Here is a 25,495-nt window from a genome sequence, read left to right on the forward strand (position 1 = left end):
ACTCTCCGCCACGTGGGCAGGACAGAAAGGAGAGGTGGGGGGCCAGCGCTGGGGTCTCCCCCACCCGGACCCACCCCCGCAGACACGGCCGCCCGAGCGGGCTGGGATCATTCAGTAGCTCACACCCTTACTCAAGAGCATCCACTCCAGAAGCCTGGAGGTTTCCTTTATTTGTTGTTTAACTGAAACCTTTATTTTTGCAGAGAAGAGAAAATGAAAGAGAAAAAGGCTCCGAGCCCCTGAGGGCTGGTTCCACTTAACGCTGCTTCTGGGAGGGGCCAGGGGCACAAGGGTGCTCAGGGACAGGTCTGGAGGGGCTCCATGGCCTCCTGCCCTCTGGCAATGGCTGCTCACCACCTGTCCCTCCACAGTGTCCAAGTCCAGGGCCTTGGACACTCGTGTCCGCTGGTGTCAGCAGCATGCCAGCACCCTGAAGTAGACAGCCCTCCAGCAGGACTGCTCGACAGACCCCACACTCGTGTGACCCACAGGCCGGGGACCTGACTTCTCTGACCCCGACGTCCACACTGAGCAACACCCCAGAGCGCTGGCCTTTCCCACTCACGCACAACTCCCCATTACACTCGATCTCTTTTAGTAGGTTCCCCAGTGTCCTGGGGGCAGGGCACCCCCCAGGCCAGCCGGCCCGGACTTCATCTGGTTCCTGCACCCCCAGGCCCAGACCCCTGCACCCCCGGGGTGCACCCCTGCTCCTAGACCTCAGGCCCCTGCACCCCAACCGCAGACACCACCCCAGGTCCCCGCACCCCCCGGTCCTGCACGTCGGAACCGCACCCCCGCCCCTGCATCCCCCGGGCCCTGCGCCTCTATCCCCCGCCCCATCGCCAGCCCCGCAGCCCCGGCCCCGCAGGCGCGAGCACAGCCCTCCGACGGCCCCGCTCCCCGCGCCCCCCCCCCCCAGGCCCCGCGCGGACCCACCTGGGGCAGCGGCGGTACCTTCATCGCTCTGGTTAAACTCGAAAAGGAAATCGAAGTCGAACTCCTGGTCCTCCTCCAGCCCTGTCATGTTGGGACGGGCCAGGTCGGGTCGGGGTCCGCGGAGGGGCTCGGGGTCCAGGGTCTGGGGTCAAGGTCCCGGCCGGGTTAGGTCGGGGTCTGGGGTTTCGGGGGCCGGAGTCCTGGCCTAGTCAGGGGCCGGGACCCCGGGTCAGGGTCGGGCGGGGTCGCGGTCGGGGTCGGGGTCGGGGCCCGCCTCGGGGCCCCGGCCGCCGGCACCTGTGGTCGCGCCGCCCCGGGCTCGGCTGCGCCGGGCGCCGGGCCGCGCGTCCCCGGGTAACGTGACTCCCGCCCGCGCCCCTCCCCCGCCCGCGCCCCTCCCCCGCCCCCGCTGTTTCCGGGTTGACATAAACAAGCCGCTCCGGCCGCGGCTTCCGAGTTTTAAATAAACTCTCCGGGCGGCCGGGGCGCACGCGGCTCGCTCGTGTCCCCCGCCCCCCGCCCGCGCCCGGGGGTCCACGCGCGCCCCGGCGGCCCGGGGCGGGGGGCGGGCCGAGAGCCTGTGGGTGGGACCCCGCCCGCGCCCCGCACCCCCGCGCGGCCCCGAGTGGCGCCGAGATCAAGCCTGACGCCCCAGGAGAGGGCCGCCCGCAGCCGAGCCTCCTGACGGTGCGGAGGGTTCGGAGCGCGGGGCCTCTCCCGCAGTGAGGACTTGGCGCGTGTCGGTCGGTGCCCGAGTCTACAACACGCACGTCCGCCCGGCGCGCACACGCAGGCCAGCGCCAGCCCGCCGGGCTGTATGAACGGGCAACGCCCCGCTTCCCGGCCCCACAGCTACACAGGCCACCCGAGAGTGCCAGGAAGCGGGAGCCCCCGGGACTGGCAGGGCTGTCCCTCGCGCCGGAGCCGCGCTGTTGCCCCCAGACGCCCGCAGCTACCGCGTCTTCCTTCCAGGCCAGCGCCCACCTGCCCCGGGCTGCCTTGGAACACCGTTCACTTCGGCCCGCGACTTCTTAAAATTCATGTCCACTCGCCTCCGTGTCCACAGGTGACTGCAGAGCTTTCAGAGGCTGAGTGCGCGGTGCGCGGGCATCCAAACCCAAGGCCAGGACGCAGCAGCCCGGCCGCGCACACGGCCGGTGAAGGCCCGGCCCGGCACCACTCTTGCCTTGTGTTCTTTGTCCCAGCTGTTTGCTGACTGTCCCCAGTGTCTTCGCACCATGCGCAACCAACATCTGGAATAGCAGGGGGCGCCTTCATGGGACTCGAGAAAAAGGGTGGTGCAGCCGTCCATCTCTGCACTCTGCTGCCAATGACACGCGCCCTCTTTTCTGCCCTGCAGGCCCTTTGGCCCTGCGGGTATTGCTCTTTCCGGAAGCAAATAACCTGCAAATCACTTGCCCCCCTCCACCATGCTTCTCTCCCAGGACCCTTTTCAAATGGCTGGTTTTCTCCAGTGATAAACTATGGTTCACTTTGGCCTGATTTAGTTTCTAATAATAGTCCTCACTTTGAGATGTATGTTGGAGGGTTGTTGTGTTTTAGTTAGCTTTTTTGCTGACCTTCGGGCAAATAGAGTCTGTTTCTGTTGAAAAGCAGCACTTCATTTTCTCTTTGCAGTTGTTTTCCCCGAAGCCGCCTCTAATCCCCACCAAAAATTTACATGGAAGTAACAGCCCTTGCCATCAGTGTAGACTACAGCTTTTTGTTCAAGGTTCGAGAGAAAGTGGGTTCACGCTTCTGCATGCACAGTGCCCACCCAGGTCCCACCTGGCCACGGGGATGGGGGCTCAGCCCCGCTCTGCCTAAGGCTGAGCTGCCCCCCACCTGGTTTCGGATCCCCAACCAAAGTAGCCAGATGCGCAGGCCAGTTTTCTAAATGCTCCTCTCACCAGCAACCACCCCTCCCCCCCGCCAGCACTGCCCAGCCTTTCAACTGGTACAAGGTTTGGAGCTACTGCCAATTCAGCAGACGCTCCTGTCCCGATGAAAATGTTTAGCTTGGCGCTTCCCCTCGGCGGCTGCGGGTGTTCACGGCGCACAGAGCCCCAGCACTGGGTGTGAGCAGGGCGCTAGCACCACGGCCTTTTCTAATCTGGATTAGGAAACAAGGCCACGAAGTTAAGTGTCGGGAGAACAGAGCGCGCTTTGTTCTGCTCTGGAGAGCCCCGGGGCGTTCTGTGTGGAGCAACCTCGGAATGGGTGGGTGGGTGGCTACCTACAAGGCCTTGCATTTCTCTGCATTCTCCACGCGGAAAAACAAGCACAGGGCCTTCAGAAACAACAGTGCTTAATGAGCTTCAACCCAGATGCTCATTAGACTTGAGGGAAGTGCTGGGGCATCGAGCACATTCTCACATGGGCAGCTGATGCCTTAGTCAGGCCTTGGGGAGAGGACAGATCACGTCCCCCAGCGCCCGGCCAGGCAGGCGCTGACCTGCAGAGCCGCGCGCCTCTCATCCCTCAGCCTGGGTCTGGGAAGGACTCCATCACACTTTCTGTTGCCTAATGTTGCAGCTTTTAGAAAACATCCCCACATTCACCGAGTTTACTCAGTGCACCTGGGCGCTACCTCTGCAGAGGCCCTTTCAAATGCACTTTCTTAAGTAGGAAACAGGAAGAATCACCAGCACCCCATAGATGGTTTTTTTCTTGTAAAAGAAGAGATTATTGTGGGATGGACCACCGACTGTTCAAGTCAAGAAATCTAAACTTTGAAAGAGCTGCATTTTTTAAAGCAGTGTTAAAAAATATGTGGGCAGACTTTGAAAAAGGTGTCCAAGAAGTTAAGACCAAAACCTCAGCACATTTTTTAGAAATTGTTCTAATAGCAAGAGCTTGTCCCATAAATATTACCTGATGCTTACATTTAAATATTTCCTAAACTGGGATGAAATGGTAAGAAACATACCTCTTCCTTCATTGATACAAAATATGGAGAAAATAACTGATCTCCTTTTATTGAGGGCACACCTGGGGCTCATCCTGGTTAGGGACAAGGACTTTCTCCAAGCTGCCCGTCTTGGAGGAGAGCAGTTCTAGGGCCACTGGGGGCCCTTAGCAGGAAGGTGCCGGAAGCGGCTGCTCCCCAGAAGCCTGTCTGCCCTCAGAAAATAGTCCTCACTACACACTGGCAAGTTTGCCAGGTTTCTTAAAATAATTTAAATAAAATCCTCCCGCACTGATGAGGCATTTGGAAAGATGTCTCCCAGTTTCTGGGGTGCATTTGCTCTCCCGATCCCTAACCGGGATGTCGGTCGCCCCTTCCGGAGGCTGTTCTCAGATGCCCGCAGGAGCATACCCGGGAGGTGCTCCAGGCCACTCGGCCAGGTGGGTGGGGTGAGGGGACTCTGCGAGACTCACTGTCAGGAGTGGCTTCGGGACAGACACTTATGCACCTTCGTGACTACAAACAAGCGGCTTGAAACTTGGCGGTCCCTTTTCACGCTGTCCTGAATCACTTTCTACGGCTGGAACTCACGTCTATGAGGTTGCAAAATGGCTTGAATTAGGGGCTGTGTCCAGACAGCACGTCTGATGCCCTCAGTCCTGCGGGTCGAGCCACCAGCCTGACAGCCCCGGGGACGGGGAGCGACTCCGCCACCAGCAGGGCTCGGGGAGGGGCGCAGAGCCCCCACGTCACGTCGTGTGGCTGGTCTCCGAAACCACAGGGCGGCCTTGCCCCACCGGGGAAGAAACCGGCCCGGCTTCGTTCCCAGAGAAACCTCACTTCATCGCAAAGCGTTTCTTGTGGTTGTGACGGCCCTAACCTCGCCCGGTCCCCAGACCGCCTGCGTTTGAACTGAGTTTCGGCCGCGGGTCCGCCGCGAGGCTGCGCTCAGCGCTGGAGAAGAGGAGACACCTATTGGCAGGACGCGCTCGAAATCAGGGCTGCTCTGGGGAACACCAGGGGGACACCGCTTCCCGATCTGCGCCGCGCGCCCGCCGCCCGCGCCCCTCCCGGCGGCAGACCCTGGCCGCGCCTGCTCGCCCAGCCCCGGCCCGGACCCCGCGGGGCCGGGGGGGTGCGGGGGCCCGCGGCGGGGGGCGGCCTCGCCGGCTTACCTTCCTCCGCCGACTTCATGGTGCCGCCGGAGGGCGGCGCGGGCCCCGAAGTTTCTCCGCTCCCGCAGACTGCAGCCGGAGGGCCGAGTGGAAACTTGGAAGGGACTGGAAAACTGGTACTTGGCATCCACGCGGCGGCGGCGGCGGCGGGGAGCAGGAGGAGCAGGAAGAGCGAGAGGGGAGCGGGAGGAGCGGGCGCTCGGCGCCGCCGGCCCGGCCAGGTCTCCCGCGAGGGCAGCCCTCCTCCCCAGCGGCCGCGCGCCGGCCCGGGGAACTGTCACTGAGGGGCGTGTGCGCGCGTGGCGGGCCCAGCTGCGGCCCTGGGCCCCGGGCTTGGTGGCGGCGTGCGGGGTGGCGGGGCTCGGAGGTGTGCTCCCGCGCCCCGGTGCCCGCGCCCGCCGCCCGATCCGGCGCCGTAACTGTGCCGGCGAGGTCGGAGTCCTCTAAGTCTCGCTCTGACGCAGGGCCGCGCTCTGCCTCCTGCCTTTTTAAAGCTGGAAAACACCTCCCCCGCCTCCCCGCCGGCCCGGCCGCTCCCGCGCCCCCTCCCTGCCGTGACATCACGCCCCCGCCCGAGCCGGCGCAGGGCCCGGAGGACAAGCCGCCGAGCTCCTGCCCTCCCCGCGCCGGGCCGCCTCTCGTCCGGCCCGCTGGGCGCACTGGGGGCGGGCCGCGGCTCACGATGCCGACGGGGCGCGCGGGAGGCTGCAGGGGCTCACGGGGGGCGACCAGGGGCGCCCCCGGAGGGCGGGGGCGCACGGGGGTCGGCGGGGGCGCACGCGGAGGGCAGGGGCGCACGGGGTGCGGCTCGGGCGCACCCCGAGAACGAACCGGCCCGGACGCCGGGGTCCGGCCCGTGTCCTGAGGGAGTCACACTCTGCTTTAATGAGGGGCGGAAGGAGCAGCAGGCGAGGGGGGCCTAGAGAGCCCTGCATGCTGAAGTCATTATGTAAAATCGCAGGCTTCCCCCGCGGTGGAAATTTGGAAAAGCGCTTCCACTGGCAGGCCCGAGAAAGGAAATTCCCATCCCGCTAAATTACTAACAGATTGCACGGCAGTCCCGGGACGTGGAGTTATTGTCATTCTTACTCTGTAAATACCTGAGCGACCCAGACTGCCTGTTGCGCGAGCTCGCGGGTGGGGGTGGGGGGGTCGGGGGGAACCGAGAGCGCAGCGCCCCCGGCTCCCAGCGCTAGCCCGGCCGCCCCGGAGGGCCTGGGGCACTTTAAGGCGCGACTTCGGGGCTTCTAGCCGATGGGGGAGGGGTCTGAGATTGAGAGCGGGTTTGGGGAAAGCCTCCCGACGCCGGCCGGTTCACTTCACGCTTCTCAAGACCTCCTGCCTCTCCTCGGCGCAGTTCCCCTGCCAAAACCGGACCGTATTTTCGTGTTGGCCTTGGAAGCAAGGGGTTGGAGCGTTGGGGCGGTTAAAATGTCTGGTGTATAAAAATCATAAATCTACTGCACGACACCCTTATGTGGTTTCAAATAACCCCAGAGCAAAGTTGTGTCTGCCGCGGGGACCCAGGGGGCCTGCAGGACGCCTGTGGATGCTCCGGATGCCTCCGCGCCCCGGGACCTGGGGGGACGGGGGGGCGGTGCGACATCTGACCCATCCGCTGAGTTTCGCTGGTTAATCGGTGCCATATTAGTAATAGGACTAGGACGGTGCCCGGCGGAAGCGGTGCCCACGTCACCACCACCGTCTATAGTTATCCAGCACGCTGGGGTCAGGACTGCAATCCCTCTTTCCACCTACGTCTTCGGCCAGGCGGCGTGGGGGGGGACGGGGCCGCCGCGCACTCACGGGTGTCTGGGTGGCTGTAAGGACACTTTCTAGGTGTCCCTACCTGTAGATCTGCTCCCACGCGGTGAACTGGGCCTGGCAGGTGCCTTGGTGCCCCAGACCCAGCGAGCGGGTGACCCCGGGTGGATGCCATAGCTGGGGTGGGAGGGACCTCGCGAGGACGCTGAGATCCAGGGAGACCCCACGAGGATGCTGAAGTTGGGGGGACCCCATCAGGACGCCCGGGGCCCGGGGGACCCCACGGGGATGCTGAGACTGGGGGACCCCTTCGGGATGCGCGAGGCTGGGGGACCCCGCGAGGACGCTGAGGCTGGGAGGGGGAGGGGCGCGCATCCTGCGTGGGAGGCCGCCAGGGGGCGCCAGGGCCGCGCCGCCCTCGCCCCGCCCTCGCCCGCCCCCTCAGAGAGGCTGCTGCCGCGGGTCCTAGTGGCCCGCACCTGGGGCGGGGAGGAGGACAGGGAGGTCAGGCAAGTGGTAGTAAAATAATGACTGACCCCCACCCCTCCTGCCCGCCCCACCCGCGCGTCACCGCGCGCAGCCCGGCCTCCTGAGCCTGGAGCCCGCCCGGCCCACGGGCTCCTCCCCCCTCCCCCTCCCCTTCCTCCTCCCATCTCCTTCCTCTACCTCCCCCTCCTCTCCTCCCTCCTCCCCTTCCTCCTCCCCTCCTCTTCCTCCACCTCCCCCATTTCCTCATCCCTTCCTCTTCCTCCTCCTCCTCCTCTTTCATAACTAGTTTTCACTCCATCCAGAAAAGCTCCTTTCCCGTCTGCTCTCAGTACCCGCCTTATTCCCCCGCCCGGTGACGGAATCCCCGTCTGTTTCCCTGTGTTTAATGCCGTTGCCGGGACCACGGTGGCGGGGCGCCAGGGCGCAGGGAGCTCCGGAGGCGGCGGCAGCTCCGAGGCCAGCGCGCCCCCGTGTCCGCCTCGGGCGGCTCCCGCGGCCACCGGCCCCCGTCCCGCGGCCGCGGCCCTGCGCTCGCCTTCGCCCCTCTCGGTCCCCGGCCTCCTCTCGGGGTGTTTATAGCTGCTACCAGGAGAGACGTTACACGGGTTTTATTTTAAGGATTGGTGATGACTAACGGAGTTAAAAGGAGCTTAGGACAGAAAACAAGACTATTTTTAGGTTACTGTTGTTTCTGCGGATTATTGGGGCGAATACACCCAGAGAAGCTCACCATTTTCAAAATCCCTTTGGATGCCAAACCCTCTCTTGGAGCGCCCTGCAGTGTCGTCCACCCTGCTCCATGTTTGCTAGAGCCCCGGGCCATCCTGTTGCTTGGGTTCTGGGTTTAAGCCCAAGAGCTATGGGGGCGCGGGCCGTGCTGTCGGAGCTCCGGGACAGGGTCAGGAGGACCCCACGGAGCTCGGCTGGCTGGGGCTGCGCTGCCGGCCTCTGCTGTCCTCCCGCCTGGGAGACGCGCCTGGCCCGGGGGCTCCATCCTCTGGGGCGGCTTCGGCACAGGCTGCCCGGGGCAGAGGCTCCTGGGCCAGTGTTCTGGCCAGCGCCCCTTCCCCCACTTTCTTCCTGTTCCTCAACTGGACAACCAGGTGCTGCTTCTTGCCCCTGGATGTCACCTCAGACACCCCGGGTGAAGTGTGAGTGCTCTGTCCTTGCTGGATGCACATTCCAAACCAGAGCAGGGCTGAACTTCTCCAGGGAGGAACAGGGAGCCTCTGGCCCTCTCCACAGGCAGGTGTGGGTCCTTCCTGACGGCACCTTGTAACCCGCAGGGAGGATGCACCTGGGCTGATCAGAGATGCCAGGAAGTGTGCTTGGGGAATTGACATCGAGCTGGAGCGTGGACATTGGCATTATTAAGAAATCAGAACTATGGAGGGGTTATTTACTTTTAAGTAAAGGGCTGAGATTTTGAAAAACGCCAGTGCAGCCATGTCTCACAATTGTCACTGGAGTTGAGAAAGAAGGAGTTCCCTTTGATTAGACACCTGTGTCAGCCCATTCAGACTTTCCTTTCCAGTGCAGGTATTCTTAGAGATCCACGAATTCGGGGTTCTGAGACTCTACCCTGGGCTTTGACTTGCAAAGTATCTCTTTAATCCACTCCATTTCTCTGAAACATGGCAGAGGCCTTTTCTTATTGGTCTCCCTGCCCAAACTCAGCCTGACTACCCAGTCCAGGCACCACCATCAGATCTAAAACCTCAATCATCAATGAATCAGTCCACTTCCCTCCCCTGGACACTTGCCCAGGGCATCAGGGTCAAAGCCAAACCGTCCAGCATGGCACCTGATGATCGTCACCCTCCACACCTGGAGCAGGGACTCCTCACCAGGAACCAGTCTCTGTCCCTGGTACCCACCTCCTAGGACTTGGAGTCCTCTCTCTCCACCCATATTTAGCCCATATCCAGAACCTTCCTCCAATTCACCTGCCCCATCTGCCCAGGGTCCTCATCACCTCCCTCACAAGCCTTGGCCCCATCTCCATAGCCCTCTCTCACTTCCTTGTGCGATGGCCTTAGGCGCCTGCTTGTTTTATAGCCTGGAGAATCTTCCATCACCTTGAAAAGGATGTGTTTCCTGCTATCACGGTGGAGCGTGTGGTCACGTCCCACAGGCCCCACTGGTTTGTGCTGCAGTTCCGGTCTCCTGTCTCCTTGCTGGGCTTGGGTCTGTTTGCTAGAACCACGTGGCAAGTGGGGTCTTGGCGTCTCCAGCTCCTAGTGCGTGACTCTGTTTCTCTCTTCTTTCCCTCAGCTTTGTTTCTTGTATTTAGGAGCTCTGTTGTGTTTTCCTGATGGGTTGGCCCTTTTATCATTATCAAACATCCCTCTTCATCTTTAATTACGCTTTTTGTGTTAAAATCCATTTTGTCTGACATCAGTATGAGCCTCTGCAGCTCGTGTCCTGCTGCTTTTTGTATGATACACCTTTTCCACCCTCTTGGTCCATTTGTGCCTTTGAACCCAAAATGCACCTCCTGTCTCCTCCTTAAAGTTGGGTCGTGGGGTTTTTGTTTGTTTGCTTTGGTCCATTTGATAGTCTCTGCCTTTTGATTGGCTCGTTTGATCGATCTACATTTAATGTCATTATTGATAGAGTTGGATTTACATCTGCTTCATTACTGTTTTTTGTCTGCTTTTCTTATGTCTTTCTTGTTCTTCTGTCCCCCCTTTATTGCTTTTTTTAAAGCCTAAGTGACTTTTTTTTAAAGTTTCATGTATTTATTATTTGAGAGAGCGAGCACATGCGTGCAAGGGGGGAGGGGCAGAGGGAGAGAGAATCTCCAGCAGATTCCCCGCTGAGCAGAGCCCGAGTGGGGCTTGATCTCATGACCTGAGATCAAGACCTGAGCCGAAATCAAGAGTTGGACGCTTAACCCCAGGTGCCCTGACTCTTTTCTGATGTAGCATTTTAATCACAATCAACTTGAGATTTATACCAACTTGATCCCAGTGATGGGTATGAACACTAGTCCTAGGTAGGTTTATTCTCTTTCCCCTTGTTTTCGATTGTTACATATGGTGCGAGCAGTAAAGTTAGGAATTGAAAATATCACTTCTCTGTCTGGATGCATTTCCTTAGCAGGACCCAGCTTTGCCCCACCCACGTCCTTGTGTTGTCATTAATTATAGGCCCAAGGTTACGTCACAGACACGTTGGTTTACAGAGCTGCCTTCTGAATTGGTTATAGGAGAAAGGAGAAATAGTCTACACTGTCGTGCTCTGCAGTCACCTTCACGGGCAGTCTGTTCCTCCGTGTGGACGCAGTCTCTGTCCGGGGCACCTGCTTTCAGCCTGAAGAGTGTCCTTTCCTGTCTGCTGGCAACAAATTCTGTGTTGTTTTGTGTTTTTTTTTTTTAAGCTGGGAAAGACTTCATTCCCTTCATTTTTGAAAGATGGCTTTCCTGACTGTAGCATCCTCGGCTGACAGGACTTTCTCCCTTTGAGCGCCCTGAGGCGTCACCCACGGCACTGTCTCTGCCGAGAAGCCACCGTTAGTCCCTTGTAAGTGACACATTCTTCTCTTGCTCCTTTTAAGATTTTCTCTGCGTCTGATTTTCAGCATTTGTACAACGACGTGTAAGCTTGTGGGTCTCCGCGTGTATCCCCCACCGCGCGTCCTGGATATGAGGGCTACTACTGGCAATAGATTTGTGACATCGGCCGCTCGTCTTCGGCAAAGTTCTTCTCGTTTCTCTCTCCCACCGCCGTAAGCTGGTGCCGCTGACGCTGTCGTTCTTGCAGGACTCTCTGTGTTTTTCTTCGTTGTATTTCTCCCTGTTCTCCGCTTCTGTAATCTTGACTGATCTATCTTCAAGTAAACCACTTCTTTCTTCTGCCCGTTCGTGAATTTTTCCTTTAGTTACAGTGCTTCTTGGCTCCAGAATCTTCATTTGGTTCTTGTTCACAGTTTCTGCCCCTTTACCGACAGCGTCTTTCGTGTGATGTTATCGTCACGCACCCCTTCACTCCGAGTCAGGCCTTCTCCCAGCGATGTGCGCACGTCTGTAGTGGGTACTTCGGAGTCCTTTTCTGTGAAACCCGACATCTGGGACTCTCCTAGGCAGCTTCTCTTTCCTGCTTTTTTCCTGATGTCTGTATCATGCTTTCCTGCTTCTTCGCATGCCTCATAATTGTTTATTGGAAACTGGACATTTTAGATAATATTTTGTAGCAACTTTGGATTCGGGCACCCCCCCCAACCCCGGCCACCAATCTAGGGCTTGTTACTGTCCTTCCCTTGTTTGTTTAGCGGCTGGCTGGATTATTTTAGTGAAGGCTGCTCCCCTCCCAAAGTGTCCAGCCTCTGGCGTTGCTCCCAGGGGCCCAGCGTGGGGAAGCCCACAGCCCTGCTCCTCTGGGAGGAAAGCCCTCTGGCGGGGGCAGGGGCAGGGGGCCCTGTGACCCTGGCCGCAGTCTCTGGAGTCGTCTCCTCACTGAGCTGGGGGTTGGAGCCGTCTTGGTTCAAATACCAATGCTTCTTGCCTTTCTTAATGGATTTGCATAGATTTTCTTGAATAGATGTTTCATTTGGTGTTTGCCCTTAGGAAGGCTTCTGGAGGCTCAAAACGGTTGTTTTTGTTTTAAATGACATCCCTCAGTTTCACCAGGAGGTCAGCGGCGTGCCTCGGGCTCCCATCCTGGTGGCTTCTTCACAACAGCCTAGTTCGAATTCCCACTGCACACGCCTGGGAGCCGCCAGGAAGGTCTTCAGCTCTGTGCGACTAAGTGAGGGGCACCGCTCACGTCGGGGACCGCTGCTACTAATCCCTCAACAAGTTTTGTTATTTCAGAGCAATATGGTCATGGGTTGAACCGTGTCCTCCAAAAAGATGTGTTGGAGTCCTAACCCTGGTCTCTGCGAACGGGACCTTGTTTGGAAAGAGGGTCTTTGCAGATGTGATTAGTCAAGAGCAGGGCATTCGGGTGGGCCCCGATCCACTGTGACCGTGGTGCTCATCGCAAGAGAAGGCACACGGAAGGAGAAGGTCACAGGACAAGGAGCAGGGCTGGAGTGATGCGCGCACAGCCCACGGAGGCAGAGGCTCGCCAGCTCGCCAGGCCTGGAAGAGCCAGGGGAGGGTCCTCCCTCAGCCGCGCTGGGCTGTGGCCTGGAGCTTCGGGAAGTGCCACAGGACATTTCCGCTGGTTTGTGGTGATCTGTCCCCTTGTCCTCAGGGAGCCAGCACGAACGCCAGGTGGTTTTTATTTCCTTCAGGACGCCGCCTCGCCCTGCCGTGCTGCCCCATCCCCTGAACGCCGGTGTCCCACCCAGCCCTCCCCGGACGCCCCGGCTCGGGCACTCTGCACCCACCACGACCTGTACTGCCGGGCCGGCCACCGCCGCGGGCGCCCACCAACTCGGCCCTCTGCCGGGGGGTCCGGAGGCCTGGCCCACAGTCCCCTGGGGCCATGGGGTCTCCCCTCCTGCTCCCCGCAGGCTTCCTGCCCCCACTGGAAAGCCGTGTTCCCGTCCTCTGGGGGGTGACCGTGGCTCCGAGGCACCTCCTGGGAAGCGACCACCAGCCAAGGCCGACGTGGAGGAAAACAGGTCCCGAGGTGGGTTTGCGCGCTGTTTGAGCATCCGAATGGCGGGGTCCGCTGGCAGGGCCTGAGAGCCTACTCGAGTGTGTCCCCGGGGTGAGGAGACAACTTCCGTCTCGCTCCGTGTGGTCTGATTTGGGGTCCCGTCACAGCTGCAGGAGCCCCAGGCTGTGGAAGCCACAGCAAGTGGCCGCGGCCAGTCCCGGGGACGGGGCCCTGCTTCCGAGGTGGGTGAGGATGCACAGCACCACGAAGTGGCAGGAGGCGGCCGGTGTAGCCGCCTGTGCTGTCCGAGGCCTGTGCCCACCTGGGTCTGGAGGAGCCCACTCAGCACGGAAGACGCCTCACGTGGCAGCTGGACTTCTCTTGGGCTGAGCGGACACTCGCGTGGCATGTGCGGGTCTGCCCTGAGCCCCCGGGGCACCCTGGCCCCTTCTCCTCTCCCGGCCAGCCTGGGGCAGACCGCAGGCCCCTGGAGGCCGCACACGCTTGTGCTTGGCTTAATTTCTAGGAAGTTGGAGGCGTCAGTGAGCGGCAGGCGGAAGGCGCCGGGCTCTGTGGGCCTCAGCCTTCTCTGTTCCGCGTGCCCCGGAAGGAGAGGGTCCTTGCAGGCGTTTCTGGCCGCGTCCGGAGAAAAGGCTCCAGCGTGGCTCCCAAAGCACTTCCTCAGCTGGGGCATCTGCCTGTCACCCACCTGGCGGGTGGGAAAGAGGTAACATCTTTGGTTTCTGGCAATACTTGGGGTTTGCACCTGTGAATTCAGTGTTTTCGAATGGCAACGTTGTAACTTTTTCCTTACTTAGTTGGCTGCCTAAGTCCGCTTGAATGAGTCAGCCTGAGACAGGGAAGCTCGTCTTCTTATTTTCCTTTTTCGATTCTAAAGGACTTCCTTTTTTCTGTGCAGAGCCGTTCTCGTGAGGGAGGCTCTGCAGGACCCCCTCCCCCAGGCAGAGCCCCCTCCCGCGTCCTGGCTCCGACCCCGGGAAACAGGGCGGAATCCACCCAAGACGTGGAGCCCAGCCTCCACTTGGGTTCACTCCACTCCCCAAACTATTTTTAAAGTGTTTTTGGTTCAATAAAGTTCTAAACAAGTTTTGCCAGGCACTTTTTCCATTAATTTTTAAACCAGACTGAATTTCAAGGGAAATTTAATCCATGTGCTTCTGATTCATTTACACTTAACTCATCAAGATGCTGCGTGAGAGCCATTTGACGTCCAGCGGATGGCAGGTTTTTACAAGCCCGCTTCAGCCTTTTCTTCTTAGACACAAAGCAGTATCCAGAGACCCTCAGCGCCGGTGCCATTTCACACCGCGTGCCGGCGAGCCTGGGGCTGTGGCCGTGGCCGTGGCCTCGGGCCGTGAGGGCCCCCAGGAGCGCCGGCGGTAGGTGGGCAGCGCCTGTGAGGGAGAACGGATCCTTTCCGAGCCCGGGGAGGGGGCTGGGCTCTGGGCGGGGGCAGCCACGGGACCCTACCCCACGGGGCCTCGGGCACTCAGGCCGCCAGAGTGCCCCTCAGGGGCTGGTTTCTAAAATCGTGGTAAAATCTTCCATTTTGGGCGTACAGCTCAGCGGCATTAAGTACATTGATGTTGTTGCTCAGTGATGCACAGAACCCCTTCCCTTTGCAAACCGACACCTCGCCCTCCCCCGAACACGAACGCCCCCGCCCCGGCCCCCGACTTCTTGCTCCTCGGCCCCCCTCCGCCCCGTTACAGCGCTAATTCCTCCCTGTTGAAGGCTGACCCGTATTCCACAGCGAGTATGCCGCCCTCCGCTCACCCACTAGGCCACGGAGGGACGGCTGCTGTGGACGTGGGGGTGCAGGTATCCCCCGGGACCCCGCCTTCGGCTCCTCCAGAGGACATGCCGGCGGTCAGGGGCTGGACCCCACCGTGCCCGTGAGGACCCGCCACGCTTTCCCGCGGCGCTTTGGCTGGCGCGCCGGTGGCGTCCCTGTGGGTCCTGGTCCTCATTACCCTCCTGCGGCCGCCGCCCGTTGACCGGACTTCTGTGCCTGGGGGCCTCCCTGCACGCGGCCTCGCACCCATGCCCTGGGCTCCGCGGCAGCACCTTCCCACCCGTCTCCCCGCGACCTGACTCGCAGGGAAGCAGACAGACGTCACCTGCTTCTCTCCTGCTATTTTCGTTCCTTCCCATTTTGTCACAAATTGGGGTGGGGGATGCCCAAGGGGGGCCGGGGGGGAGGGAGAGCTCATGAAAGCTGCGGTGAGAATCCAGCGTGCACCAGGTGGCGGGAAGAGGGCGGGGTTCGGGGTGCGAGGGTGGGCCGCGTCAGCAAGGGGACGCAGGATCAGAGGCCGCACCGCCCCCCACGGCCTGATGGTGACGGCCCCTCCGAGCCCCCAGGTTGCCGAGTGCTGGGAGTGGGGCCACCCTCCACAGCCCCTGCTGTGCCTGTGGCCCTGGTCCTCCCCTGCCCCCTCCCCCCCGGCCTCAGAGCAGGGAGCTGGGGCCTCGCGGGCTCCTGGCCTCCTTCCCACTCGGCCGGCAGCACCCACAGGACAGCCGCCCGCGCCGAAGCAGGGCCCTGGACGGTCCTTTGTCCCCGGCGCCCACGTCCCTGCCGCACAGCCGACCCTGGTCTTGCTGCCGCTCCACACGCTGGGGTGCTGGGCCGAGCCGGCAGGAGGGGGTCCCCGCGCCCCCCTTGGGGGGGCGCTGCTCGCTGGAGGTGGCCCGGGGGAAGAAGCCGCTGCTTCCTGTGGGCGGCGGCCCCGGGTCAGGGCGGCGGCAGCGGCGCCCCCCTCCTGCGAGCAGGCTCCTGCGGGCAGGTCGGCAGCAGAAGCAGTACCCGGGCACCCGGGCTCGGGCTCTACGCCACGTGGCGTCCCAGGGCGAGCCGAGCCGGCAAGCCGGCTGGGGGGTCAGTGGGGCCAGCCCCCGATGCCCGGGTGAAGCCTTACTGCCCGCGGGTGCCCGGCCCCTGGCACACACGCTGGGCGCTTGGGGGACGGTCAGTGGAAGTGTGAGGAGCAAAGCCCAGGGAGCCACGGCGCGGACTAACCCCGGCCCGGGTCGCGATGGCCCCGGGACCTCTCAACACCCGGCCTCTCCCGGCAGGAGGACTAAGGCCGGACCGGGGCTGGGAGAGCGCCGTCAGGGTCCTGGGGAGAGGGAGGCTGGGGGCCGGAGTGGGGCCGTGAGGACAGAGGCCGACGGCTGGAGGATGCCACGGGCTGGTGGGGAGGATGGGGGGTGTGGGGTCTGGAGACATGGAGGCGGCCGGGGCAGGTTCTCCTCGGGAGCTTCCGGAAGGAACTAGCCCTGCCCGCTCCTGGACTGTCACCCAGAGAAACCCATTCGCACCTCTGACCTCCGGGACGGACTGTGGTCTGGTTAAACGTGCTTTCTGCAATGGCCGCGTCCCGTCCAGACCAACCTCCGACCCCGCGGGGTGGGGGGAGAGGGGCAGGTGGTGAGCCCCTCTGCTCTGCCGTCGCCCGGCCTGCGTCTCCCCTGGGGCCTCCCCTGCCCCCCGTGGCCAGGTCTCCTGGGCAGCCGGCAATGGGACCCGGCCCCTGTGAGGCCGGCCCCGGGCTCAGGGCCCGAGGACACAGGCCGGCGGAGGGACGGGCGGGGCCTGTGGGTCTGCAGCTGGTGCGCTTGGCCCTCCAGAGCCCGCAGCACCTGCACCTCGTGCCCGGGCGCGTCTGGCTCCCACGGAACCAAAGGAAACCCGTCCGATCCGGGCTCGGCCATGAGAGCGGGATGGGTGTGGGAGCGGAGGGACCCTGATCCCCATGGACCTCGAGTGGATCTTCCCTTTGCTCAGAGCTCATCCCGGCAACGGTGCTGAGTGTGCATTTATCAATAACCACTTTAATTAGGAAAACTGGTGGCCTTCTCCCTAAGAACCTACAGGCGGGTAATGCTAGCTTCCCAACTTGGGACGACAAATGGACTGTTTAGAGAAAACCAGAGAAATACGGACAATTAAAAGCACATCAGAGGGACGTTGGAGTTCGACGTGTAATTGGAAGGTAATGGTGTGAGTCCTTACGACACAAGCTAATTTTCTCGACAGAATCTGCCCTAAATGCTGGCTGCTTGGACGGGAATAGGTGCACCGGGTGACGGGGCCCGCGGGTCATTCTGCTCCATGACCGTGAGGCTGTGGGGACCTCCCAGGAGGGAGCGGGGGCCCCACCCCAGGGCTCCGCTCAGGGGACCCAGGAAAGGTAAGCTCTGTGGGGTGGCCACGTTTCAGCTCTAATTCAAGGAGAACAGTAGCCATCACAGTGTCCCCTTCTGGGCAAGAACCCAAAGTTGTTCGCATGACAACAGCCTCCAGACGCTCAGTCCCGCTTGTGCCTCCGAAGCCAGGGGAGAAACCAAGTCACGGTGACAAGACAGAGAGTGTCACCCAGGACAGAAAGATGCCTGAGATTGGTCTTTCTTTCCAGGCGGCCCAGAGCCCGGCAGACACCACGCGGCGAAGATCCTGTGTGGTGTGGACGGTGCCCGTGTGGTGTGGACAGGCATGCCCAGCGATCTGGGTTCACCCAAACCACACCGACGACGCCCGAGCGCCAACATTTCATAAACATGCAGACTTTCTACTTTCCTCAAGGACCCGCTCCCTGGAGGCAGGTGGGATGGGCACAGCCGGACCAGGGCACGCAGTCTAGTCGTGACACAAAAACCATCTCCCTGCTCGGCTGGTGGCCTCTCTGTACCTTCAGGTACAGAAGGGCAGGGGACACCCGGCTGACATTAGGTATTATTTAATCAATTCTGTTCAGGGATCCTAACCCTAACCCCACTGTACGGGGCTGTGTGGTGTCCCCACACATTCGTGTCTACCCAGAACCTTGGGACCGGATGGTTTTTGGAAACAGGATCTTTGCAGATGGAATTTGCTAAGATGAGGCTGTCCTGGGCCCTCACGCCCGTGACTGGTGTTCTCATCTAGCGGGAAGATTGGACCCAGACACGCGGGGAGACCACGTGCTTGAGGACGGAGGCACGGAGTGGAGCCACGAGGCCACAAGCCCATGAAGGCCCCCAGCACCAGAGCTCGAAGCAGCAGGATGGGGGCGGCCCCGGGGCCCCCGAGGGAGCGCGGCCCTGGGCACCTTGACCTCGGACGTCTGGGCCCGGGAACCGAGCGGACAAGTCTGCTGCTTCCAGGCCTGGCCTGCTGGACAGCACTTCAGTGGCCCTGGCAGGTAGGGGCCCCCGCACTCGGAGCCGGGGGTGCTGGCTGGGAACCCGCTGTGGGCTCCACTGAGGGCAGGGGCTCAGAACTGCTGATGGCTCAGCTGTGCGTGGACGTGGTGAGGACCCTCAGCCACATGCTGGGGGCCCGTCCGCATCCACCGAACCCGGGAGCTTCTCCTGCAGGGCCCTGTGTGTCCTGGTCCCCGAGGGTGCCCGGGGCACATGTCTGCAAGCGCCGGAGCCCGTGCCTGCGTCCCCGACGGGTCCAGGCCTCTGTCCTCTTTGCTCAGAGGCTGTGTGCTGCTCGTCGGCCTCCGAAGGCCTAGGACCCACCACGAGCCCCGGGTTCCCCTGCAGCCCTGACGGGCCGTCCGCCTGCTTGGACAGATGGTGGAGCCTCAGAGACGGGCCTGGGCCTCCTGGCTGGGGCGCTGGCTTTCGGGGGAGTGGACGCCGCACGGCCGGTGACAGCAGTCTCCTGAGAGCGTGGGAGCCGGGCACTTGCCCACCTCCAGCCGGTCGGGTCTGCAGGGGGAGGACTGGGCGGGGAGGGCCGCAGGGCTGGGCTCTCACCAGTGTCCCAGGCCCTGCCTGGCCCGTGACGGCCGCCCCGGGCGCCCGCGGCAGAGCTACGAGTACCTGCAAGGAGGGGACGCGCGAGGACGCTGGCCGAGCTGTCTCAGCTGCGCTCCGTTCACGGCGCTGAGCCACCCCGGGAACTCGAGTGCGTCTTCACCGTGCGAGGCCGGTGTTCCCACCTCAGTGTTTCCAGAGCTGGCGCCCGCTGGGACCGCGGGGTGACCTGGGACGCAGGGAGGGGAGCCGCGGCTGGGGGGGGCGCGGAGGACCCTGGAAGAGCCGAGAAACGGCCAGGCTACGAACCCCGGAAAATTCTGCAATTAGTTCTGAGTGTTTTCAGGATTCAGAAAAAAGGAGGCAAGCCCGGTTCTGGTTCTGTGGCTTCTGGTTCTGTGGTTCTGGTTCTGTGGCTTCTGCTCAGCCCGCAGGTCTGAGGCCCACAGACCCTGGAGGGCCCAGCAGGAGGTGGTTCTGGTTCTGTGGCTTCTGGTTCTGTGGTTCTGGTTCCGTGGCTTCTGCTCAGCCGGCAGGTCTGAGGCCCACAGACCCTGGAGGCCGCCCGGGCCCAGCAGGAGGTTTTGTCCGTGGGGAGGGGGCGGCGAGCCTGGCGAGCGCTCACGGGCGCCTCCTTGGGACCTGGGGACCCCTGCCCCCACCTGTTTTACCACGAAGAGGGGTCGCATTCAGGAATCATCGGCGCCGTAAGCACACGATGCCTGCAGGCCAAGGCGGGAATTGGTCAGTTCTGGAATGGGGATGGTCAAGCTCTAGGCGACGTCCCCGTTCCAAGAACTGTGTCCTCTGCTGTCCCCAAGCCCAGAAATCAGCCCGGGACCCTGATGCCGGCCAGCAGGGCAGCACTTCTTAGCTTCCAGCACCACCTTCTGGAACCTTCTGAAATTACACCCAGTGGTACAAACAGGCGCTAACTTTTGTTTCAGGGAGACAGAGAGAAGGATCAGAGCCGCTTCTGACTCGCTCTGCCGGGAGCACGCGGGATATTCGTGAATCTCGGCAGCAGCTGTAGATGCCGCCTAAGGACACGAACAGGTGCCATGTGTCCTTCCCAACCCTTCCCAATGGGTCACCCCACACGCCCGCCCAGCGCTCCCCACGGCAGGGACAGAGGGACCCAGACACCTGAAGGCCAAGTGCCTCGGTTCTGGGACGGAGCAGACATCACTGGGAGATGGAGGCGTCCGCCGTCCTTGAGGGGGAGGCTGCAGGACGGAGCCCCTCGGCCCAGGGCGTGTGTGGGAGGAAAGGGTTGTCTTGTAGCTTCTCTGAAAGCCGAGAATTATTCCAAGATGAAACCTTCCGGGACAGAAGCTGCAGGAAAGCCCCACCACGTGGGGACACGCCGGGAGGTGACTACAGCAGGAGTCCTGCCAGGACCCCAGAGTCCGGCCTGCGCGGAGACACGGGGAGACCGGAGGCTTCGACGGTGGGGTCCTGGCTGGGGCGGGTCCTGGGGTGGAGGATGCCCCAGGCCTGTCCTGCTGGCCTCCGTCTGCTCAGGTGGCCCCCCGCGCTGGACGGAGGCAGCTGGCCGCCTTGGGGGGAGGGGTGGCACCAGGAGGAGCAAAGCCTGACCATTCCCCTGGTGGGGGTGCAACACGGTGACCCTCAGGTCCTCACCCGCACAGCTGGGGAGGTAGGTGGACCAGGTGTTTTGTGCACCTCAGATTTGGGATAATTCTAAGGAGCATCTTGCCCTCCCAGGTTTTAAACTTCCCATGCCTCAGTTTCTCCACTGTCCCGCGTTGTCCAACGTTTTCAGAGGCATCAGGTGACTGTTGTTGTCTTGGGATGGGGACAAGGCCAGCCCCCCTCCCAGGACTTGAGGGCCTCTTTAGAGACCTGGGTGGGGGACAGGACGTGACGGGTGTGGTCTGGCCACACCTGAGCAGCCCTCAACTCAGGGTGTCTTTCTCCCCACGAAGACCAGACCAGGCCAGTGCTTACCTGCTTCTCTTCCATGTCCACGGAGAAATCCCAGGACGGAAGCTGGCCGTCCTGGACGGAAGTCTGGGAGGCAGCAAGGCAGGGCCACGGTCAGCCCCGGGCCGTGCAGGTGACCTACCTGGTCACAGGTACTGGCCGTGGGTGCATCTCAGGTGGGCACGGGCTGGGGTCGACGGAGGTGAGCCCCCCCTGGATCAGGGGGCCGTGAACTCTGGAGAACAAAGTGGGCCTTTGGGGGGTTTTCTCGGACTCAGAGCCCGAGGAACGTGGTGGGGGTGGCATCTGTTTGGGCTCCAGCCCCTTGGACTGCGTTTGCAGTGTCCAGGGGGGATGGGGTGACACCGAGTGAGGCAGGCAGAACTGCGGGTCTGGGGCCCCAGATGACAGCGGTAGCGGCCCCTGACCTGTGTCCCTGGATGGCAGAACCTTTCCGGGGTTTCACGGTGTTGTGGGGAGCTGGGGGAGAGAAGGGTCCACCGGGCCTCCAGCCGGGCGCAAGGTGCAGGAGCTCTGGCCACCCTCCCGCAGGTGGGAGTCCGTTCCTCGCTGGGGTCCGCTGCCTGAGTCCCCGAGCCCTCGCACTTCAGGAGCCAGAGAAGGACCAGCAGGGCCCAGGCAGGTGCTCCAGGACCATCCCACCTGGACGAGCGGGCCTCTTGGCCTGTCCCAAGCAGGAAGGAACAGACGGCCACTCCCACAACCTGCTTTGGTTTCTTGGGGTGAGTTTACAGGCTTTGCTAACACAGCTTAGCCCTCAATGTTCAGAAATATTCACTCGTCTGGCACAGGACAGAACTGTAGAGGGCAGCCGCCCTCCTGTCCTCCGCCCGCCCGCCCGTGGCCCCCGCTGGCGCAGTCTACCTCACCGGTGGGAACCAGCGGCGGAGGCACTTGGGGTAGAACAGACTCAGCCCTTCGGCACACCGTTGGCCCCTCGTGCCCACTTGCCTCCTTAGTTTGAACTGGTCGCGGGCTGTCCTGTCGCGGGCTGGTCTGTAGAAGCGCCAGGCCCTCCAGCACCCTCCGCCCCCAGACCTTGCGCTCCCTCCTCTTGTCCCAGTTCCCAGGCTGCCTGACGTGCTGCTTCCCCTCTGCCCAAACCCTGAGTGCTGAGTGCTGAGTGCTCCCCGCACCACAGCCGCCCTCCCCGCGTCCACCCTCCGCGTCACCGTCACCGAGGGTGGAGCGGGACCCTCGGTCTGGCCACAGCCGCGGGGCAGGGGGGGCACCGCACACGACGCGGGAAGGACAGGCCCACGGGGAGATGCGGCTACTCTATCAAACAGCTAAAGCGCACAGCCCGCGCCCGGAGCACGGCGGATGCTGGGGTCCCACGGGCTTGGACGGCTTTCACGGACGCGCTGACGCGGCTTCGCGACCCCAGCCGGGGCCCTCCCTGCCCTGGAGCGCTGGTCCGTGAGCGAGAACCGCGGGACCCTGCGCCGGGCGCGGCTGGGACAGGCTGTCCCTGCGGTCACCGCGGCGCTTCCGTCCCTCCCGGCGCGCAGTCACTTCGCCCCAGGACAGCTCGCCGGGCCCGAGGGTGTCTTCACCTCCCAGACGAAGTGTGGGCGTGACGGGTCTTCACGTCTCGGGACTAGGGTCGGACTCCGTCCGCTCAGAGTCCAACCCGTGATCTACGGCTCGTAAAAGTGGGTCTTTAAAGTCACTCTGAGGTACTCGTCCCTAAGGTCCGTGGTTTCCCGTTTTTCTGGGGTCCCTTACAATTCATTATGACGGAACACACTGACCCCAAGGGGGCGGGCTTGTTAAAACGGCCGCCCCTCTGCTCCGGGCCGTCCCGCACACCTCCCAGGCCGCGTGCCCCCAGAACCCCGTGTGTCCCGTCGGGGCCGTGCCCTCAGGACAGGAGCCCGCAGCGCCACCCGCCGGCTCCCGGGCTGGGAACGGCGACGCCCCGTGGGGCCGCGGGCGCACAGGGCCCGGGATGTGAGGCAGCTCCGCGCACCGCGTGCTTCCCTGGCGGCGACGGCTTTGCTCTTCGGGAAGCTGCCGCCGGGGAGCGGGGGTGCGCGCTGCCCGAGGACGTGCCCGCCGGCCCAGCGATGGCCGACGAGCCCCGGCGCCGGGGGACGGGCCGCATTCTGGGGGAGGCTGAGCTGAAGAGCGCGAACAGGCCCGAATCTCCTGGTGCGGGGGGGGGGGGCTGCAGCACCCGCCTCAGGAAATGGGGAGAGCGCCCCCTCCAGTCCCCCTCAGCGACTGCTGAGACCCCCCACGCTCGCGGGAAGGGACGGGTGGCGATGTGGGCCACGACGTACAGGGAGGGGACCCCCTCCGCGCCCCACCGAAGGGCCCTACTTGGCCGACACAACTGAGCTGCTCACAGGAAGCGGGAGGACAAAGGGCTTCTTCGGTCACAAGGGTCAGGCGCGCGTGCTGAGCGGCGGGAGACGCAGGGACAAGGCCAGTGGGACGCGTCGGCGCAGCGAGCGCGCAGGTCCACACGCGCTGTTGGGAGTTTTAGTGTGACTTTCACAAATACCAACTTCAGCAACAGGCTCACTTCACAGCAACACCCTCGACTGTATGTTTGCAGCGGCCGTGGACTCACGCGCAGAAACACCCCCTTCCCGCCAGCCCGGCTTCGGGGCGCGCCAAGAGAGGGGCTGTCCTCGTCCGAGCCGGGGTCCCTGTGGGACGGCAGCGGGCGCGACTCGGGCTCCGGGCAGCAGCGACAGCAAACACAGACGCCCGCGTTCAGCATCTAGATTTTATTGTAGTCACGTAGAAACGGCTTTCTACATCATGACGTCAAAGAAGAGCCTGAAGGTCAGGAAACTGCAGAATATTAAATTCACTTTCATGTTAATTCTCAGAACGCCAGAGTAAGAGGAATGCTTTACAGTAATAGTGAGATAATTAGGGCTCATTTCGATAGAAACTCAAGTGGTTTGATATGAAAATTACATTTTGAAGAACAGAAAAAGAACAGAAAGGGGATGTGTCCTCCTGCACGGATTGGGGGCGCCCGGTGCCATCCGGACTGCCTCCCCTCTCGGGCTCCGGTCCCTCGACCTCCCTGCACCCCTGCAGGGACCCCAGGCTGCTGGAGCCGGGCCCGCGGTGCGCTAGGACGTGAGCTTGGAGTAGCTGGGAGGGGACAGCTTTCGCTTCAAGTACTTCAGGACGTAGAGCGGCAGACAGCTGACCACGGTGATGGCCGACACTTTCCACACGAAGGTCACGGTTGTGATAAAGGCAAGGTCTGCAGGAGACACAGCAACAGGTGAGAGGCGGCCTAGGCGCCCGCAGGCCCTCACAGCCGGAAGCCGCAGACCTGCCTCCTCACGTCACCGCCAGGCGCTACAGGGACCAGCCCACGCGGGACCTCAGGCGGTCCCTGCTACACCTGTCTACCAGGTGTCACGAGTTCTTTGAACAGAATAAACGAGACCAAAGTATTAGAGACCGTGTGTGACATCCCCAAATGCCCTTCAGCGGGTGGAGGCCCACGCACGCACGGACTGTGGCGCTTGGTCTGGGAGGCGACAGCACACACTGGTCACCTGGGTGATCCCTCTCGCCGGCTGTGCTGGTGGCTGGGGCCGTCACCCGAGGGGGCCCCGCGGGCTCGTCCTCACGCTCACGTAACAAAGCTGGGCTATTTGAACTTCACGGGAAGAGGTGAGTGAAGAGCCGACACCCAGAGCTGGTCCTACCAACGGGAGAAGCCCACTGGAATCACGGATTTTACACACATACACGGCCAATCTGAGAGTGTCCCAGCCCACAGAGGGTCGGATATGGTCTGGACTTCACCATATTTGAAACACCCTGAAAATGTTTTCCAGGGGCTCAACCACTAAAGATGAAAAGGCAAACATGCTGCGGGGAGGGGTGGACGGTGCCCTTAGGGACACTCGGAGGTCGGGCGCCTGCCCTCAGCACCCGGCGGGGAAAAGCCCACAGCAAACGCTTGCTTGTGCCACGAAGAGAGCCACCAAGGAACAGAGGGGGCTTGCTCTCATTAGCCACGTGTCTCCAGCACTGTTCTGCTGAATTTCTCTACTTGTGGAAGAAAGGAGGCTTCACGGACCTAAGAACGCTCCGGAAGACACTCCGTCTACACCTGTTTGAACACAAAACCGGAATGAAGACAACAAATGACAGACTGAGAGAGGTATCAGGACACTGAGTGGTTAGCAGTAGAAATGACCGTGGGAAACACATTTGTAACTGTGGTTTTAACACCTCCTGTCACTGCCTGTCCGCACACGAGTTTTTAAAGCATAACGGAACCGGCTGAAAGCATATCATCCAACACTCCCCCCTTGAGATCCAGATCTCAAGGTTCCAAAGGGATTTACTCTCGAAGTGCAAAACCCACGTGTGCACGGCTGCGCTCCAGACGCCAGGAAGGGAGGCGTGTCCGAGCCATCTGCACCTAAAACTACGGCCCTTAAATATGAGGAAGGTGATCGTCCCCGAGTGACCGTGGTTTGTCTCTGCTGCTTTTAATTCAGTTCTATGTCCATTTTATGTTTATTCATTTTAGCAGTATATTCTTCCAATTTAGTGTTTTGCTTTGTGTTCTGTAAATATTACTAGATGAAGGAACATGCGTATTAAAATGACATGCCACAAAAATAAACCGACATTTCTCCTAGGCGTTAACTTGTGTTCATACAGGAAAACATACTAAATATTTATTCTTTGAAAAAGTCACATTATAATTTGAAAACAGCCAATTTCTTAGGTGCTGTATCTATTTTCTGTGTGTGTGTGAATGTTTCTTTTCTTTTCTTTTTAAGGGTGGAGGAGCAGAGGGAGAGGGAGAGAGAATCTCCAGCAGACTCCCCGCCAAGCGTGGAGCCCGACAGGGGGCTCAATCTCACGACCCTGAGATCATGACTGAGCCAAAATCAAGAGTCGGATGCTGAACCGACTGAGCCATCCAGGTGCC

At 61.7% G+C, this 25,495-nt stretch overlaps 2 protein-coding genes and 1 long non-coding RNA gene across 15 annotated transcripts in view; 1 reads left to right on the forward strand and 2 right to left on the reverse strand.

The window, feature by feature from the left end:
- The window catches only part of NFATC1 (nuclear factor of activated T cells 1), a 106,885-nt gene extending 101,397 nt beyond the window's left edge, over positions 1–5,488 (reverse strand). Inside the window, exon 1 of one of the 4 annotated variants that reach the window (XM_036068822.2) lies at positions 5,023–5,488. In XM_036068822.2, the coding sequence (XP_035924715.1) occupies positions 5,023–5,149 (127 nt within the window). In that variant the 5' untranslated portion in view covers positions 5,150–5,488. Of the gene's footprint in view, positions 1–939; positions 1,287–5,022 lie in introns of those variants that run through there. The other 3 variants (XM_036068824.2, XM_078060157.1, XM_036068823.2) reach the window with 3 other exon arrangements.
- On the forward strand, positions 3,813–25,436 carry LOC118520688 (uncharacterized). Of its 4 annotated transcripts, none has more exons than XR_013443231.1 (8): positions 3,813–5,138; positions 12,515–13,552; positions 16,889–17,042; positions 17,268–18,032; positions 19,545–20,392; positions 20,547–20,720; positions 21,097–21,287; positions 25,344–25,436. It is a non-coding gene; the product is annotated as an uncharacterized LOC118520688 (long non-coding RNA). The 4 variants fall into 4 exon arrangements; XR_013443230.1 differs by having other exon boundaries at positions 17,268–17,454; positions 17,777–18,032; positions 19,545–20,720; XR_013443232.1 differs by having other exon boundaries at positions 12,515–12,855; positions 13,352–13,552; positions 19,545–20,720.
- Positions 23,289–25,495, reverse strand: part of ATP9B (ATPase phospholipid transporting 9B) — a 251,414-nt gene continuing 249,207 nt past the window's right edge. For all 7 annotated transcript variants that reach the window (XM_078060152.1, XM_036068816.2, XM_078060154.1 and 4 more), the window contains one exon: positions 23,289–23,797. In XM_078060152.1, coding sequence (XP_077916278.1) covers positions 23,661–23,797 — 137 coding nt within the window. In that variant the 3' untranslated portion in view covers positions 23,289–23,660. The remainder of the gene's footprint in view (positions 23,798–25,495) is intronic.

Source organism: Halichoerus grypus, chromosome 13, assembly GCF_964656455.1.
Source record: "Halichoerus grypus chromosome 13, mHalGry1.hap1.1, whole genome shotgun sequence".
Taxonomy (NCBI): Eukaryota; Metazoa; Chordata; class Mammalia; order Carnivora; family Phocidae; genus Halichoerus; species Halichoerus grypus.